At 47.2% G+C, this 16,684-nt stretch overlaps 1 protein-coding gene across 6 annotated transcripts in view; it reads left to right on the plus strand.

Annotated features, from left to right (window-relative positions):
- LOC115096055 overlaps positions 1-15,665 on the plus strand; it is an 85,302-nt gene extending 69,637 nt beyond the window's left edge. For all 6 annotated transcript variants that reach the window (XM_029610576.1, XM_029610577.1, XM_029610581.1 and 3 more), the window contains one exon: positions 13,677-15,665. In XM_029610576.1, coding sequence (XP_029466436.1) covers positions 13,677-14,578 — 902 coding nt within the window. In that variant the 3' untranslated portion in view covers positions 14,579-15,665. The remainder of the gene's footprint in view (positions 1-13,676) is intronic.
- Positions 15,666-16,684: the final 1,019 nt, after the last annotated feature.

Consider the following 16,684-nt stretch of genomic DNA (forward strand, 5'->3'; position numbering starts at 1 on the left):
GAGGCGCTATAGATCGTACCGGCAGCCGGGAGCTCGCGCTGCTTCCTCCAGACCCCAGTCCTGGTCCCGGTCCTTTCGGGGTCGGCGACCCGCGCATGACGGCGCCGGACAGGGTAATCATCCGCCAAAGTCGTCCCAATGATGCCAGATGCCCCCACTCCTCCACGCCCAGACGCCCCCACTCCCCCATGCCCAGGATAGGGGGTCGCCTGGCGGACTTCTACGAGGAGTGGGTAGGGATCTCTGCAGACCAGTGGGTCCTGGACACTATAAGAGACGGCTACGCTTTGGAGTTTGTCCGTCCTCCCAGGGATCGGTTTCTCTTCTCCCCCTGTGGCTCGGACCTCAAGAGAGCGGCAATACAACAAACTCTGGATCGGCTGCAAAGCATAGGAGCCATTGCCCCCGTCCCCTTCGGCGAGGTGGGCTTGGGGCATTATTCCATCTACTTCGTCGTGCCAAAGAAGGACGGTGCCTTCAGGCCCATTCTAGATCTAAAGGAAGTCAACAAGTCTCTCCGAGTCAGCCGGTTCTGCATGGAGACGCTGCGGTCCGTCATTGCAGCGGTTCACCGGGGGGAATTTCTGGCATCCTTGGATCTGACGGAGGCCTACTTGCACATTCCCATTCTGCCGGCGCATTGTCGTTTTCTCCGCTTCAAGGTTCTGGGTCAGCACTTCCAGTTCACGGCTCTCCCATTCGGTTTGGCGACAGCACCTCGCACTTTCACCAAGATCATGGTCGTCGTGGCGGCGGCCCTCCGCAGGGAAGGGATATTGGTCCATCCCTATCTGGACGATTGGCTGATCCGAGCGAAGTCCTTCCGCCACGGACAGGAATCGGTTGCCAGGGTGGTCCAGGTCCTGCAGACCCTGGGCTGGGTCGTGAACTTCTCCAAAAGTTCTCTGGTTCCTTCTCAGCGCCTGGATTTCCTGGGTGCCAGCTTCGACACGCGGCAGGGCAAGGTGTTCTTGCGCCCGGACAAGGCTCAATCATTGCGGGAGCATGTCTGTCGTTTTTCAGCTTTACTGGAACCCACCTCCTGGAATTATCTACAGTTGCTGGGAGTGATGGCGTCCACCATCGATATGGTGCCCTGGGCCTTCGCGCATCTGCGCCCTCTGCAGGCGTCTCTTCTCTCCCGATGGAAACCGGTGTCTCAGGATTATCAGGTGATCCTTCCTCTCCCCCCAGTCGCCAGGGACAGTCTGGACTGGTGGCTGGTTCCGGCAAATCTGGCTCAGGGAGTCTCCCTCGAGGTTCCCAATTGGGTGGTAGTCACCACCGATGCCAGCCTCGTGGGCTGGGGTGCAGTCTGCGACCGAAGCGCAACGCAGGGGACGTGGTCCCCAATGGAGGTGACGTGGCCGATCAACCGCCTGGAAACCAGGGCGGTGCGTCTGGCGCTGCAACGGTTCCTTCCCCTGGTACAGAACAAGGAAGTACGGATCCTCTCCGACAACGCCACCACGGTGGCCAACATCAGTCGGCAAGGGGGCACAAGAAGCAAACATGTCTCCCTCGAGTCGACCCTCATGGAATGGGCGGAGAAGCATCTTGTCAGGATCGCAGCTTCTCACATCGCCGGAGTGGACAATGTACAGGCGGACTTCCTCAGTCGTCAACAACTGGACCCCGGCGAATGGGCGCTCTCCGACGCGGCAATGCGGTTATTGATTCATCGGTGGGGCGCACCACACTTCGATCTGATGGCAACCGCCGCCAACGCCAAGGCACCACGCTTCTTCAGTCGCCGGAGGGAACACGGCGCGGAGGGGGTGGATGCCCTAGCCCTCCCATGGCTGGCTCATCGGTTACTTTACGTCTTCCCCCGTGGCCCTTGGTAGGCAAGACGCTCCGCAGGATAGAAAATCATCAAGGTCCTGTGATCCTCGTCGCTCCGGAGTGGCCGCGCAGGCCTTGGTTTGCGGATCTCCTTCAGCTGGCGGTGGACAGCCCACTTCGTCTAGGTCATCTTCCTCGTCTGCTGCACCAGGGTCCGGTATATTTCGACCAGGCCGAACTCTTTTGTCTTGCGGCATGGCTTTTGAACGGCGCCGCCTACGACGCAGGGGCTACCCTGAGGCGGTAGTTTCTACTATGCTGCGCGCCCGGAAGGCTTCTACATCTGTTGCTTACGTACGAGTTTGGAGAACTTTCGACGTCTGGTGCTCTTCCAGGGGGATCCGACCCACGGAGGCGTCGGTTCCGTCGATTCTGCAGTTTCTTCAAGATGGCTTGGATAAGGGACTCGCCTACAATTCGCTGCGAGTCCAGGTGGCGGCCCTGAATTCTTTCACGCGAGCGCAGAGCTCTCTTCTCCTTCAACCGGACGTTGCCCGTTTCCTCAAAGGGGTCAAGCACATACGTCCTCCAGTGCGGGATCCTTGTCCCTCCTGGAGTCTCAACTTGGTGCTTCGGGCTTTGTCAGGGGCGCCTTTTGAGCCGTTACGTGGAGCGACCCTCAAGGATCTGACTCTCAAGACGGTCTTCCTTGTGGCCATATGTTCAGCGCGGCGTATCTCCGAGCTACAAGCCTTGTCCTGCAGGGAGCCTTACCTCAGATTTACAGATTCAGGTGTCTCCCTGCGCACCGTGCCTTCTTTTCTCCCAAAGGTCGTCTCGTCTTTTCACTTGAATCAGACGGTGGAGCTTCTGTCCTTTGGACCCAGCGAGCCCCGGGCTCTTCGTCTTTTGGATGTCAAGCGCACATTGCGTCACTATCTGGAAGTGACCAATGACTTCCGGCTCTCTGATCATCTCTTCGTGCTCTGGTCCGGTCCGAAGAAGGGGCGCCAGGCCTCGAAGACGACAATCGCACGTTGGTTAAAGGAAGCTATCCCTGCGTCCTACATTGGAGCAGGTCGTATTCCTCCTCGTGGGGTTATTGCTCACTCGACCCGCTCACAAGCTGCGTCATGGGCGGAAATTCGCTCCGTATCCTCACAGGAGATCTGCCGGGCAGCGACGTGGAAGTCTCTGCATACTTTTTCACGACATTATCGACTACACCTGGCGTCGTCATCCATGGGTCATTTTGGCGGCCAGGTTCTCCGAGCAGGGCTTTCAGGGGCCCACCCGGTGTAGGGAAGCTTTGGTACATCCCACCGTCTGGACTGATCCTGGTACGTACAGGGAAAAGAAAATTATTCCTTACCTGCTAATTTTCGTTCCTGTAGTACCATGGATCAATCCAGACGCCCACCACTTTGGGATCTCTTGCTTCTGCTCGGGTTTGATTACTGTCGATATCTTCTGTTCTCTGCCAATGTTTGTTTTTTGTTGCTGTCTTTCACAGCCCCCTATAAGTTGGGTGCCTCACCGCTCGTTGGCAGTACATTCTTATCTATTGTTAGTGCCTGGTTCTCAGGTATGTTGATTAACTTGATTCAAACCTTTTCGGGTTCTTGAGCTTTGCTATACGTGATACTGGGCTCCAGCAGAGGGAGCACTGGCTTATACTGGTGACGTCCCTCGAAGTCTGTTCTGACTCCATCTGCTGGACGGGGGACATAACCCACCGTCTGGACTGATCCATGGTACTACAGGAACGAAAATTAGCAGGTAAGGAATAATTTTCTTTTGTATTTTAGGGATCCTCTAGGATATTCATGTAAGCTCTGACAACTTTGTACTGGTCATTTACAGGGATTAAAAAATTCCTCCATGATTTAGTCATGAGGAGGGTAGACATGCACTCATTGTCCCCATCCTGCTTGCAACCTTCTTATTCTCTTCCCTCTCCACCCTCTCAATTTCCCAGTGCAGCTCTCCTCCCTTCCCTCTCTACAGCCATAAGAACATAAGAAAATGCCATACTGGGTCAGACCAAGGGTCCATCAAGCCCAGCATCCTGTTTCCAACAGAGGCCAATCCAGGCCATAAGAACCTGGCAAGTACCCAAAAACTAAGTCTATTTCATGTAACCATTACTAATGGCAGTGGCTATTCTCAAAGTGAACTTAATAGCAGGTCTAAGTGAACTTAATAGCCATGCTGCTGGTGCCCGCCAAAGCCACCTCTGATAGTCACTTCCTCCTCCTCGTTCACCTCCCTGCGAAAAAGCCCAGCTGTCACTTCCTTTGAGGTCTTGATCAAAAGTGGAGACTGCTTTCTTCTGGCCTCAAGGAATTCTGCCTGCCAGCCATGTATTTCCAAAAGCCTGATCATGTATGTGAACAAAAAAGGGAGAACAAGGAATCAGAACATGAGTCGAGCAGTAGATTAGCTATATATTCCACCCTGGTCACACTGACGGACAGCTGTGCTCAGGAATAACTGAGCGGACTGGAAGGGGTGATAATTCTTTTTCTCCAGTCATCTGCTATCTTACTATGCAAGGAGACTGGCTGAGCAGAACATTTCTGGATCAAGGGGAACAGGATTTTAATTAGCAGAAATTCTGTTGGATTTCTGCTGAAAGTCATTTGCAGTACAGACTTATGGTATCTTGCCACAACAAGCTAAAAGACAGGAAACAGAGAGTAGGATTAAATGGGCAATTTTCTCAGTGGAAGGGAGTGGACAGTGGAGTGCCTCAGTGATCTGTATTGGGACCCTTACTTTTCAATATATTTATAAATGATCTGGAAAGAAATATGACGAGAGAGATAATCAAATTTGCAGATGATACAAAATTGTTCAGAGTAGTTAAATCACAAGCAGATTGTGATAAATTGCAGGAAGACCTTGTGAGACTGGAAAATTGGGCATCCAAATGGCAGATGAAATTTAATGTGGATAAGTGCAAGGTGATGCATATAGGGAAAAATAACCCATGCTATAATTACACAATGTTGGGTTCCATATTAGGTGCTACAACCCAAGAAAGAGATCTAGGTGTCATAGTGGATAACACATTGAAATCGTCGGTTCATTGTGCTGCGGCAGTCAAAAAAGCAAACAGAATGTTGGGAATTATTAGAAAGGGAATGGTGAATAAAACGGAAAATGTCATAATGCCTCTGTATCGCTCCATGGTGAGACCGCACCTTGAATACTGTGTACAATTCTGGTCGCCGCATCTCAAAAAAGATATAATTGCGATGGAGAAGGTACAGAGAAGGGCTACCAAAATGATAAGGGGAATGGAACAACTCTCATATGAGGAAAGACTAAAGAGATTAGGACTTTTCAGCTTGGAGAAGAGACGACTGAGGGGGGATATGATAGAGGTGTTTAAAATCATGAGAGGTCTAGAACGGGTAGATGTGAATCGGTTATTTACTCTTTCGGATAGTAGAAAGACTAGGGGGCACTCCATGAAGTTAGCATGGGGCACATTTAAAACTAATAGGAGAAAGTTCTTTTTTACTCAACGCACAATTAAACTCTGGAATTTGTTGCCAGAGGATGTGGTTAGTGAAGTTAGTGTAGCTGGGTTTAAAAAAGGATTGGATAAGTTCTTGGAGGAGAAGTCCATTACCTGCTATTAAGTTCACTTAGAGAATAGCCACTGCCATTAGCAATGGTTACATGGAATAGACTTAGTTTTTGGGTACTTGCCAGGTTCTTATGGCCTGGATTGGCCACTGTTGGAAACAGGATGCTGGGCTTGATGGACCCTTGGTCTGACCCAGTATGGCATTTTCTTATGTTCTTATGTTCTTATGTATCTTATAAAATCCAGCGTACTTTTGTTCGCGCTCGCGCAAGTTTTTTAAATCTGCCCCTATATGTACAGGTGGGCTGGTAGGTACCAGACCATTGATGTCAGCGAAAGGGATAGAAGGGGGGGGGGGGGAGGGACAGGGAAGGATAAGCTAAGGGTGGAGGAGGGGAACTAATAACAGTAGTAGTCTTTGCTAGGGGGAAGAAACACTGTAATTGGAGACTTTGCTTAGGGGGAAGAAAGAGGGAGAAAAAGGAGAGGCAGATAGGAGGAGGGGATGGTGAGAGGGCTAAGGGGTTAGAGTGTAAGCTAAGTTTGGTCAACATCTGGATACGCTAATGTGAAGAGCCAGGTTTTGAGCCCTTTTTTAAATTTAGAAAAGTTAGGTTCTAGGCGGAGGGCCGGGAATGGAGAAGGCCCTTTGGTTGAGGTGTGGTGGGCAGTTTTTAGGGAGGGGGTGTATAGAGTTCCAGCAAGGTTGAATCTGGAGGGGCGGGTTGATGATTGGAAAAGTGGTGCATTCTCAAGCCAAGTGTGATTTTGATTGTACAATAGATTGTGGAGAATGGTGAGTGTTTTGTATTTTATGCGGGAGGCTATAGGTAACCAGTGGAGGTCTTTTAGGATAGGGGTAATGTGATCAGATTTACGTGTGTTTGTGAGAATTCTGGCCATGGCATTCTGTAATAGTTGGAGGGCTTTGATAGTAGAGAGTGGGAGGCCCAGAAATAAGGAATTGCAATAGTCCAGTTTGGTTAAGATAGTTGCCTGTAGGACCGTGCGGAGGTCTTGGGTATATAGCAGGGGTTTAAGTTTCTTTAGGATGTGCAATTTGAAAAAGCCTGTTTTTATGGTATTGTGGATGTGAGATTTGAAATTTAAATGTTGGTCAAGGTAGACATCGAGATCTCTCACATTGCGGCTGAAAGCGTCGGGAGGAGGGTTGGTGTTGCTTAAGGCAGGGAGCGAGCGAGCTGGGGGATTGGAGATTGTGAGGAGCTCCGTTTTAGTTACATTTAAAGCGAGATGTAGGTTTGAGAGGAGAGTGTTGATTGAAGTAAGGCAGGAATCCCAAAATTGTAATGTTTTGGGGAGGGATTCTTGAAGCAGAATGAGAATTTGAACGTCGTCAGCGTACATGAAGATCTTTAGGCCAAGATCAGAGAGGAGATAGCAGAGGGGAAGAAGATAGATATTGAAGAGCGTGGAAGAGAGGGAGGAACCCTGTGGGATGCCTTGTGTGAGGGGAATGTGGGATGATTCGCAGTTGGCTATTTTTACGGTGTAATTTCTGTTGTTGAGATAGGACGAGAACCATTGCAGCGCAGAACCAGTGACACCGATTTCAGCAAGGCGGGTGAGGAGTATGGTATGATTGACGTTGTCAAAGGCAGCAGATATGTCAAGTAGGGCCAATATGTATGATTGACCGTGGTCCAATCCCTTGAGTATAGTGTCAGAAAGGGTAAGAAGGAGGCTGTCAGTGTTACGGGCTTTACGAAAACCAAATTGACCCGGGTGAAGGGTGTTGTGCTCTTCAAGGAATTTGGTGAGCTGGCTATTGACTATTTTCTCCATTATTTTTTTGCTATGAAAGGCAAGTTGGAAATAGGGCGATAATTAGCTGGGATACTGGGGTCAAGGTTAGGTTTTTTTAGGAGGGGTTTTGCCTGCTTTCTTGGAGCATGGTTTTACTTTGATATCATGCTTTCATGCCTGGGTGATGTTTATAGCTCCCAAATTCTTATCTGATAGTTCTCAGGGTTTCAACACTTAAATATAACCCTGGCCTACAGCCAAAATACGCCTGAAATGAATGTAGTCAAACTTTACTAAATCTGGGTCACTGAGAATGAAAATGATGCTTATAATTGTTGACTGGCTTTAGTTTTCAAGCTATGCTACTGCGTCAGTATACATGACCTATGACTTGCGCATTGCAGAGGATAAGTGAGTTAAGGGAAAAGATCTCAAATTAAACCAGCAATGACTAATCGACATTTTTGTCTGAATCTATGTGTAAATCTATGACTAGGCTTGGAATGTACTTGTTTTTATGGGCAGAACAATGAATGATGTAATCTGAAGCTTCATATTCCAAGCATGTAAGTGACGCTAAGATATAGGAAAGGGTCTGTGTTAGCCCTCAGCTTCGTGTACTACTTAGAGATGATGCATTTAACTGTGCATTGCGTGGCTAGGAAAGACGGCATAGAAAGCCACCTAGTTCATGGTAACAAATTTTCTTAGATTCAGCAAAGCAGACAACTACTAGGATTTGGTGAAAAACCTCCTCAAGGCAGCAGTCACCAACGGTACATCCTTTTTTTTTACGTTCTCATATCCATTTGTTTTATTATTATTATTATTATTATTTGTAGTATTTATATACAGTTGTGCTGAAGTCAATCACAGCAGTTTCCAAAGTAGAATTAAATGTCATACATACAGGTACATAAAATTTCATATAAAACAACATGAAACATTAAAAAAAAAACAGCCAAAGCAAGAATAAAATATTGTAAGCTAAAAAAACCCAAAAAAACAAAACCTGTGGAGCAGGGCCTGGTGAGCGATTTCCCCAGGACATTGCAACAATGGACAAATGATATCGGGACTAATGGAGGCCATCAGTGCTTGCAAACTATTGCTGGACAGAGATGAGAGTTGTTCCATTTAATGAATACAAGGGCAAGCCCCTGAATAAGGATAAACAATGTACACATCATCGTTTTTGGCTTTTTGTTTCATAGTACATTTTATTCTATAATCCTTTTGCCGATTTATTTATTTAAAATGTTACATGCCCTTCCATAGTTCAGGGTGGGGTACAGTAATTTTTAAATTTTTAGAATATTATATAAACAGAACAGGTGACATATGCAACACTTACACGAAAGACCAAAGTTTATATGTGATTAAAATTCTATTATCTGTGTAAATGTAAACACTTAAATATCCTGGAAACAGTAGCCAATCAGCTGGTTTAATGATCATATTTTTATTCAGCACACCAGCATCAATAATAAATGGCTCATTTAATCCCTGAAGCAGACAATGTCTAAAAATGAGTATAACAGTGTAATCCGCATGGTCATCAACGTTTGTCACCCTTCTCTGTGGCTGCCTGGTCTGACAGGCGTTTGGTTTTACTGCTGTAATAAGATCTCTCCCTCTGCTATAAACATTGATCAAAGAGGCCTTGTTTCTGTAGAGTAAGGGTGGTGACCTCTTATTCCTGCAAACAATGTGCAGTCCTGCTGAGGCCCACTGGCGTTACTAATCCTTATAGATCTTGAGTTTTTCATGCTCAGATCAGTTCCATAACCGTGCCAAAGAAATGTTATCAACCTCCAGGAGGAGTGAATCCATTCACTCTTGTACCCGGCTGAAAAACGTCGAGCTTAGACATTTCCACGTTTGGAATCTCTTTCTGCTTTAGCGTTATTGGAAAGTTTTTTAGTTGAATGCTTGCAGTTCACAAGGGAGACTTTGCTTCCCCTAATCCAAGTCTCTGCCCAGAAAGCACTGTCTTGGACTCAGGAATGGGAGGAGTTTTCAGAACAAGGCGACTGTCCTGGAACCCGAGAAGGATTTAGTAACATGTTTATAATCTCTTTATAACTTAGTCATTTAGTAACGTGTTTATAATCTCTTTATAACTTAGTCATTTAGTAACGTGTTTATAATCTCTTTATAACTTAGGCATTTAGTAACGTGTTTATAATCTCTTTATAACTTAGGCATTTAGTAACGTGTTTATAATCTCTTTATAACTTAGGCATTTAGTAACGTGTTTATAATCTCTTTATAACTTAGTCATTTAGTAACGTGTTTATAATCTCTTTATAACTTAGTCATTTAGTAACGTGTTTATAATCTCTTTATAACTTAGTCATTAGTAACGTGTTTATAATCTCTTTATAACTTAGGCATTTAGTAACGTGTTTATAATCTCTTTATAACTTAGGCATTTAGTAACGTGTTTATAATCTCTTTATAACTTAGGCATTTAGTAACGTGTTTATAATCTCTTTATAACTTAGGCATTTAGTAACGTGTTTATAATTTCTTTATAACTTAGGCATTTAGTAACGTGTTTATAATCTCTTTATAATTTAGGCATTTAGTAAAGTGTTTATAATCTCTTTATAACTTACGCATTTAGTAACGTGTTTATAATCTCTTTATAACTTAGGCATTTAGTAACGTGTTTATAATCTCTTTATAACTTAGGCATTTAGTAACGTGTTTATAATCTCTTTATAATTTAGGCATTTAGTAACGTGTTTATAATCTCTTTATAACTTAGGCATTTAGTAACGTGTTTATAATCTCTTTATAACTTAGGCATTTAGTAACGTGTTTATAATCTCTTTATAATTTAGGCATTTAGTAACGTGTTTATAATCTCTTTATAACTTAGTCATTTAGTAACGTGTTTATAATCTCTTTATAACTTAGTCATTTAGTAACGTGTTTATAATCTCTTTATAATTTAGGCATTTAGTAACGTGTTTATAATCTCTTTATAACTTAGTCATTTAGTAACGTGTTTATAATTTCTTTATAACTTAGGCATTTAGTAACGTGTTTATAATCTCTTTATAACTTAGGCATTTAGTAACGTGTTTATAATCTCTTGTAATATTAATGAGGGTTGTCATGTCAGAGTCTAACTTAGAGAGAAAGGACCTCAGAATCTGCCTCTATCTCAGATATCCTGAAAGGAAATGCTATTTATGGGGTAGATTTTAAAAAGGAGCGTGCGGGCGTATATCTGCGGGTGCTACCCGGCGCGCACACATGTACGCCCGATTTTATAACATGTGCATGCAGGCGCTACCAGGCGCGCACACATGTACGCCCGATTTTATAACATGTGCATGCAGGCGCTACCAGGCGCGCACACATGTACGCCAGATTTTATAACATGTGCATGCAGGCGCTACCAGGCGTGCACACATATACGCCCGATTTTATAACCTGTGCATGCAGGCGCTACCAGGCGCGCACACTTGTACGCCAGATTTTATAACCTGTGCATGCAGGCGCTACCAGGCGCGCACACATGTACGCCCGATTTTATAACCTGTGCATGCAGGCGCTACCAGGCGCGCACACATGTACGCCAGATTTTATAACCTGTGCATGCAGGCGCTACCAGGCGCGCACACATGTACGCCAGATTTTATAACCTGTGCATGCAGGCGCTACCAGGCGCGCACACATGTACGTCCGATTTTATAACCTGTGCATGCAGGCGCTACCAGGCGCGCACACATGTACGCCCGATTTATAACCTGTGCATGCAGGCGCTACCAGGCGCGCACACATGTACGCCAGATTTTATAACCTGTGCATGCAGGCGCTACCAGGCGCGCACACATGTACGCCAGATTTTATAACCTGTGCATGCAGGCGCTACCAGGCGCGCACACATGTACGCCCGATTTTATAACCTGTGCATGCAGGCGCTACCAGGCGCGCACACATGTACGCCCGATTTTATAACCTGTGCATGCAGGCGCTACCAGGCGCGCACACTTGTACGCCCGATTTTATAACCTGTGCATGCAGGCGCTACCAGGCGCGCACACATGTACGCCAGATTTTATAACCTGTGCATGCAGGCGCTACCAGGCGCGCACACATGTACGCCCGATTTTATAACCTGTGCATGCAGGCGCTACCAGGCGCGCACACATGTACGCCAGATTTTATAACCTGTGCATGCAGGCGCTACCAGGCGCGCACACATGTACGCCAGATTTTATAACCTGTGCATGCAGGCGCTACCAGGCGCGCACACATGTACGTCCGATTTTATAACCTGTGCATGCAGGCGCTACCAGGCGCGCACACATGTACGCCCGATTTTATAACCTGTGCATGCAGGCGCTACCAGGCGCGCACACATGTACGCCCGATTTTATAACCTGTGCATGCAGGCGCTACCAGGCGCGCACACATGTACGCCCGATTTTATAACCTGTGCATGCAGGCGCTACCAGGCGCGCACACATGTACGCCAGATTTTATAACCTGTGCATGCAGGCGCTACCAGGCGCGCACACGTGTACGCCAGATTTTATAACCTGTGCATGCAGGCGCTACCCGGCGCGCACACGTGTACGCCAGATTTTATAACCTGTGCATGCAGGCGCTACCCGGCGCGCACACATGTACGCCCGATTTTATAACCTGTGCATGCAGGCGCTACCAGGCGCGCACACATGTACGCCCGATTTTATAACCTGTGCATGCAGGCGCTACCAGGCGCGCACACATGTACGCCCGATTTTATAACCTGTGCATGCAGGCGCTACCCGGCGCGCACACATGTACGCCAGATTTTATAACCTGTGCATGCAGGCGCTACCCGGCGCGCACACATGTACGCCAGATTTTATAACCTGTGCATGCAGGCGCTACCAGGCGCGCACACATGTACGCCCGATTTTATAACCTGTGCATGCAGGCGCTACCAGGCGCGCACACATGTACGCCCGATTTTATAACCTGTGCATGCAGGCGCTACCAGGCGCGCACACATGTACGCCCGATTTTATAACATGTGCATGCAGGCGCTACCAGGGGCGCACACATGTATGCCCGATTTTATAACCTGTGCATGCAGGCGCTACCCGGCGCGCACACATGTACGCCCGATTTTATAACCTGTGCATGCAGGCGCTACCCGGCGCGAACACATGTACGCCCGATTTTATAACCTGTGCATGCAGGCGCTACCAGGCGCGCACACATGTACGCCAGATTTTATAACCTGTGCATGCAGGCGCTACCCGGCGCGCACACATGTACGCCAGATTTTATAACCTGTGCATGCAGGCGCTACCCGGCGCGCACACATGTACGCCCGATTTTATAACATGTGCATGCAGGCGCTACCCGGCGCGCACACATGTACGCCCGATTTTATAACCTGTGCATGCAGGCGCTACCCGGCGCGCACACATGTACGCCAGATTTTATAACCTGTGCATGCAGGCGCTACCCGGCGCGCACACATGTACGCCCGATTTTATAACATGTGCATGCAGGCGCTACCCGGCGCGCACACATGTACGCCCGATTTTATAACCTGTGCATGCAGGCGCTACCAGGCGCGCACACATGTACGCCCGATTTTATAACCTGTGCATGCAGGCGGGCGCAAGTTATAAAATCGGGGGTCGGCACGCACAAGGGGGTGCACAATTGTGCACGCTGAACCCGCTCCGAGCCGCACTGCCTTCCCCCGTTCCTCCCAGGCCGCTCCGAAATCGGAGGGAACTTCTTTACCCCACCTCCCCTGCCCTTTCCCCCCTACCTTTTTTTGTTTCTAAACTTTCAGCCCTGGGTCTGAATTAAGTTGCGCGCGCTGGCCGACTGCCGGCAAATGTCCGCTGTGCCTGGAGCCCCTGGCCCCGCCCCTTTAGTGAAGCCCTGGGACTTAGATGCATCCCAGGGCTTTCTAAAATCAGCCCGGCGTGTGTAACCCCCCTCCCCCCATGCGCATAAGTCTTTTACAATCTGCCCCTATATTTTTTCAGAGCCTTCCCTGTTTTCAGATTTTTATCGATGCAGAAGATGTCATTTAAGTTGCTGTTTCCTGCCCTGTGAGATGCTGCTTGTTCTGCTTGTATTTAATTTCCTTTAACTCCTGGGCTGGCGCGCTGCGGAGAGGATGTCCAGGTCCCGCACTACCACCGCTATCACGGTCTGGAAATTTCAGCTTTCAAAGCTGGCACATACAAGCTTTGGGGCGGGACGAATATGGTGAACAAGAATTGAGTGCAGCAATCCAAACTTCCCAGATGGACATAAGAGCCCTGTGATCTTTTATGGGTTTGGACCCTCTGTCTGCCTGTAAATATGTTTATCAGATGCGGAGATCACTTCCATTATTTTCTGCTTGTTTCATCTGCTCCTTTCTGAAGCATCATGGTAGAGTCTTTAAACGCTGCCTCAGTGAGATGTCGGGGGTGGACTTTACTAGTCTGATATGTTCCTGGATTGTTGTCTTGCTATACCACATTGTCTGATGCTTTTCTGCTTCCAGATGATGCGGGTGCAGCCCTTGCGATGAGCATCCTCCGTGCAAACAGCAAGCATTCATCAGGGGAGGAAGAAGAACGGGACTCGTATGCAACCTGTGAGGAGGATGTGTGCATGACCCAGGACCATGGCAAGCACATGCCCCACAGTCAGAGTATGTGCACATCCCAGGACCAGGGCGTGTGCATGTCCCAGGACCAGGGCGTGTGCATGACCGAGAACCACAGCAAGTGCCTGATCCAGGACCAGGGCGTGTGCATGACCGAGAACCACAGCAAGTGCATGCCCCACAATCAGAGTATGTGCATGTCCCAGGACCAGGGCGTGTGCATGTCCCAGGACCAGGGCGTGTGTATGACCGAGAACCACAGCAAGTGCCTGATCCAGGACCATGGCAAGCACATGCCCCACAGTCAGAGTATGTGCATGACCCAGGACCAGGGCGTGTGCATGTCCCAGGACCAGGGCGTGTGCATGTCCCAGGACCAGGGCGTGTGCACGTCCCAGGGCCATGGCGTGTGCATGACCGAGAACCACAGCAAGTGCCTGATCCAGGACCAGGGCGTGTGCATGACTCAGAACCACAGCAAGTGCATGCCCCACAATCAGAGTATGTACACGTCCCAGGGCCATGGCGTGTGCATGACCCAGGACCAGGGCGTGTGCATGATCCAGGACCATGGCAAGCACATGCCCCACAGTCAGAGTATGTGCATGTCCCAGGACCAGGGCGTGTGCATGACCCAGGACCAGGGCGTGTGCACGTCCCAGGACCAGGGCGTGTGCATGATGGGTATTCTGTGCCAGCAATCCAGAAACTTAGAACTTGAAGAGAAAAAACTTTTACTGGAAATTGAGAAGCTACAGCTAGAAATCAAGAAACTCACTAAAGAAAGCTTGGTGTAATGGGTTTCAGATAATGTTATGAGGGCAGGGAGATCTCAGTCACTTTGCTTTTTGGGATATCTACAACCAATACGCATGAAGTAAATTTGCATATGCTGGGTCTCACATGCAGGGCAGGCTTATCTCGTGCACATGCATGGTGGATACCCTAAAAATGTGGTGGGGTCCCCAGACCCCAGCGATTGCTACTGTGAGTGTTCTCCTGATATCATTATATGAGGAAGACAGTAGCAAGTAGTGGGGAACTTCCCCAGATAAATATTTGAGGTTATTTGTTGAGTTTTGTTCTTGGAGGAAGAGAAGGTATACACCACAAACTGTTACCTTGATATTTTTCTTAGGGGGTTTCTGTGATACTTGTTACCCGAGTACTGTTACTAGAGGGGTTTTTGTTAAATCTTACTTGGGTATTGTTACTGGAGGGGGTTACATATGTCTCTTACTTATACTTCAAAACCTCAAATTTGTGATCTTGCTGTTCATTTGGTAGATGATATCTGTATTTGATTCTATAACTATTTGTGTATAAATAACTGGAAAGGGCTATTGCTGCTTGCTCCTGAAAGTAAGTGACACCCCCACTTACTAATACAGAGTGAAATGGCTGCAGCTGCCCCAGTCCTGGTTTTGCTTTATTGAGGTATGGGCTGGAAAGCAAGACTAACTCATCCCGGTTAGGTTGGCTTGGGTGAAGGGGCAGGTGTGTGTGTGGCCAACCATCCTGATACTTGCCATATGACTAAATGAATGAGTTTCCACCACTGCAGGAATGTTTCTGCTTGTGCTGTCAGTGAGCACGCATGCAAAGAGCATCAACCTGCAAGCTTTGAATCACCTACCTTTCGTGAGGCTTCGTTGCTCTGCAGCTGCCTGAGAATGGTGGTTGGTCCGACATGAGTCAAGACCGCATTCTTGCTCTGAGCATGCAGTAGGCATTCAGTCTCTGTTGCAGTTATGGCCCCCTCCCCCCTATTTCTGTTGGAGTAAGTGCAAGACATTAATTGCAATCTCTATATTTTTGTTGTAAAAAAGATTTTGAAAAGAAAGTTTAAATGTTCCTTTATAAAAATGTTGTCTAAAGAATAAAGTTTGCTGTTGACGTGTGTTTCTTTAGTGGTCAGCCTCTTGGGAGCTTGTATGGAGGGTAGGACCATTTTTGATAGTCTGGAAAGAGCACTGTGCTGCTGTTGCCACCTTAAACTTGCAAATAAATAATTTATTTATATTGTTTTGTATAGTGATATTCTGATAGCAATCATAACGGTTCACAGTATCAATATAAATAAAATCATATTTTAAAAACCACAAAACCATATAAGTAATAGTTTAAAATCCTAAACAAAAATAAAGTAAAATACAAATAATTCAATAAAACAGGTAAAAAATATATAATCAAAGTTCATAGAAGAAACATCAATGCAAAAGGGAGAATTAGAATGTATAGCAGTGAATGATGACATAGACTTAATTGACATCTCAGAGACATGGTGGAAAGAGGATAACCAATGGGACAGTGCTATTCCGGGGGTACAAATTATATTGCAATGACAGAGAGGAGCACCCGAGAGGCGGTGTGGCGCTTTATGTCCGGGATGGCATAGAGTCCAACAGGATAAACATCCTGCACGAGACTAAATGCACAATTGAATCTTTATGGGTAGAAATCCCTTGTGTGTCGGGGAAGACTATAGTGATAGGGGTATACTACCGTCCACCTGGTCAAGATCGTGAGACTGACAGTGAAATGCTAAGAGAAATTAGGGAAGATAACCAAATTGGTAGTGCGGTAATAATGGGAGACTTCAATTACCCCAGTATTGACTGGGTAAATGTATCATCGGGTCACGCTAGAGAGATAACATTCCTGGATGGAATAAATGATAGCTTTATGGAACAATTGGTTCAGGAACCAACGAGAGAGGGAGCACTTTTAGACCTAATTCTCAGTGGAGCACAGGATTTGGTGAGAGAGGTAACAGTGGTGGGGCCGCTTGGCAATAGTGATCATAATATGATCAAATTTGATTTAATGACTGGAAGGGGGACAGTAAGCAAATCCACGGCTCTCATGCTAAACTTTCAAAAGGGTAGGACCCAAGAAACAAA

The sequence above is a fragment of the Rhinatrema bivittatum genome, chromosome 7 (genome assembly GCF_901001135.1).
Source record: "Rhinatrema bivittatum chromosome 7, aRhiBiv1.1, whole genome shotgun sequence".
In the NCBI taxonomy this organism is placed as follows: Eukaryota; Metazoa; Chordata; class Amphibia; order Gymnophiona; family Rhinatrematidae; genus Rhinatrema; species Rhinatrema bivittatum.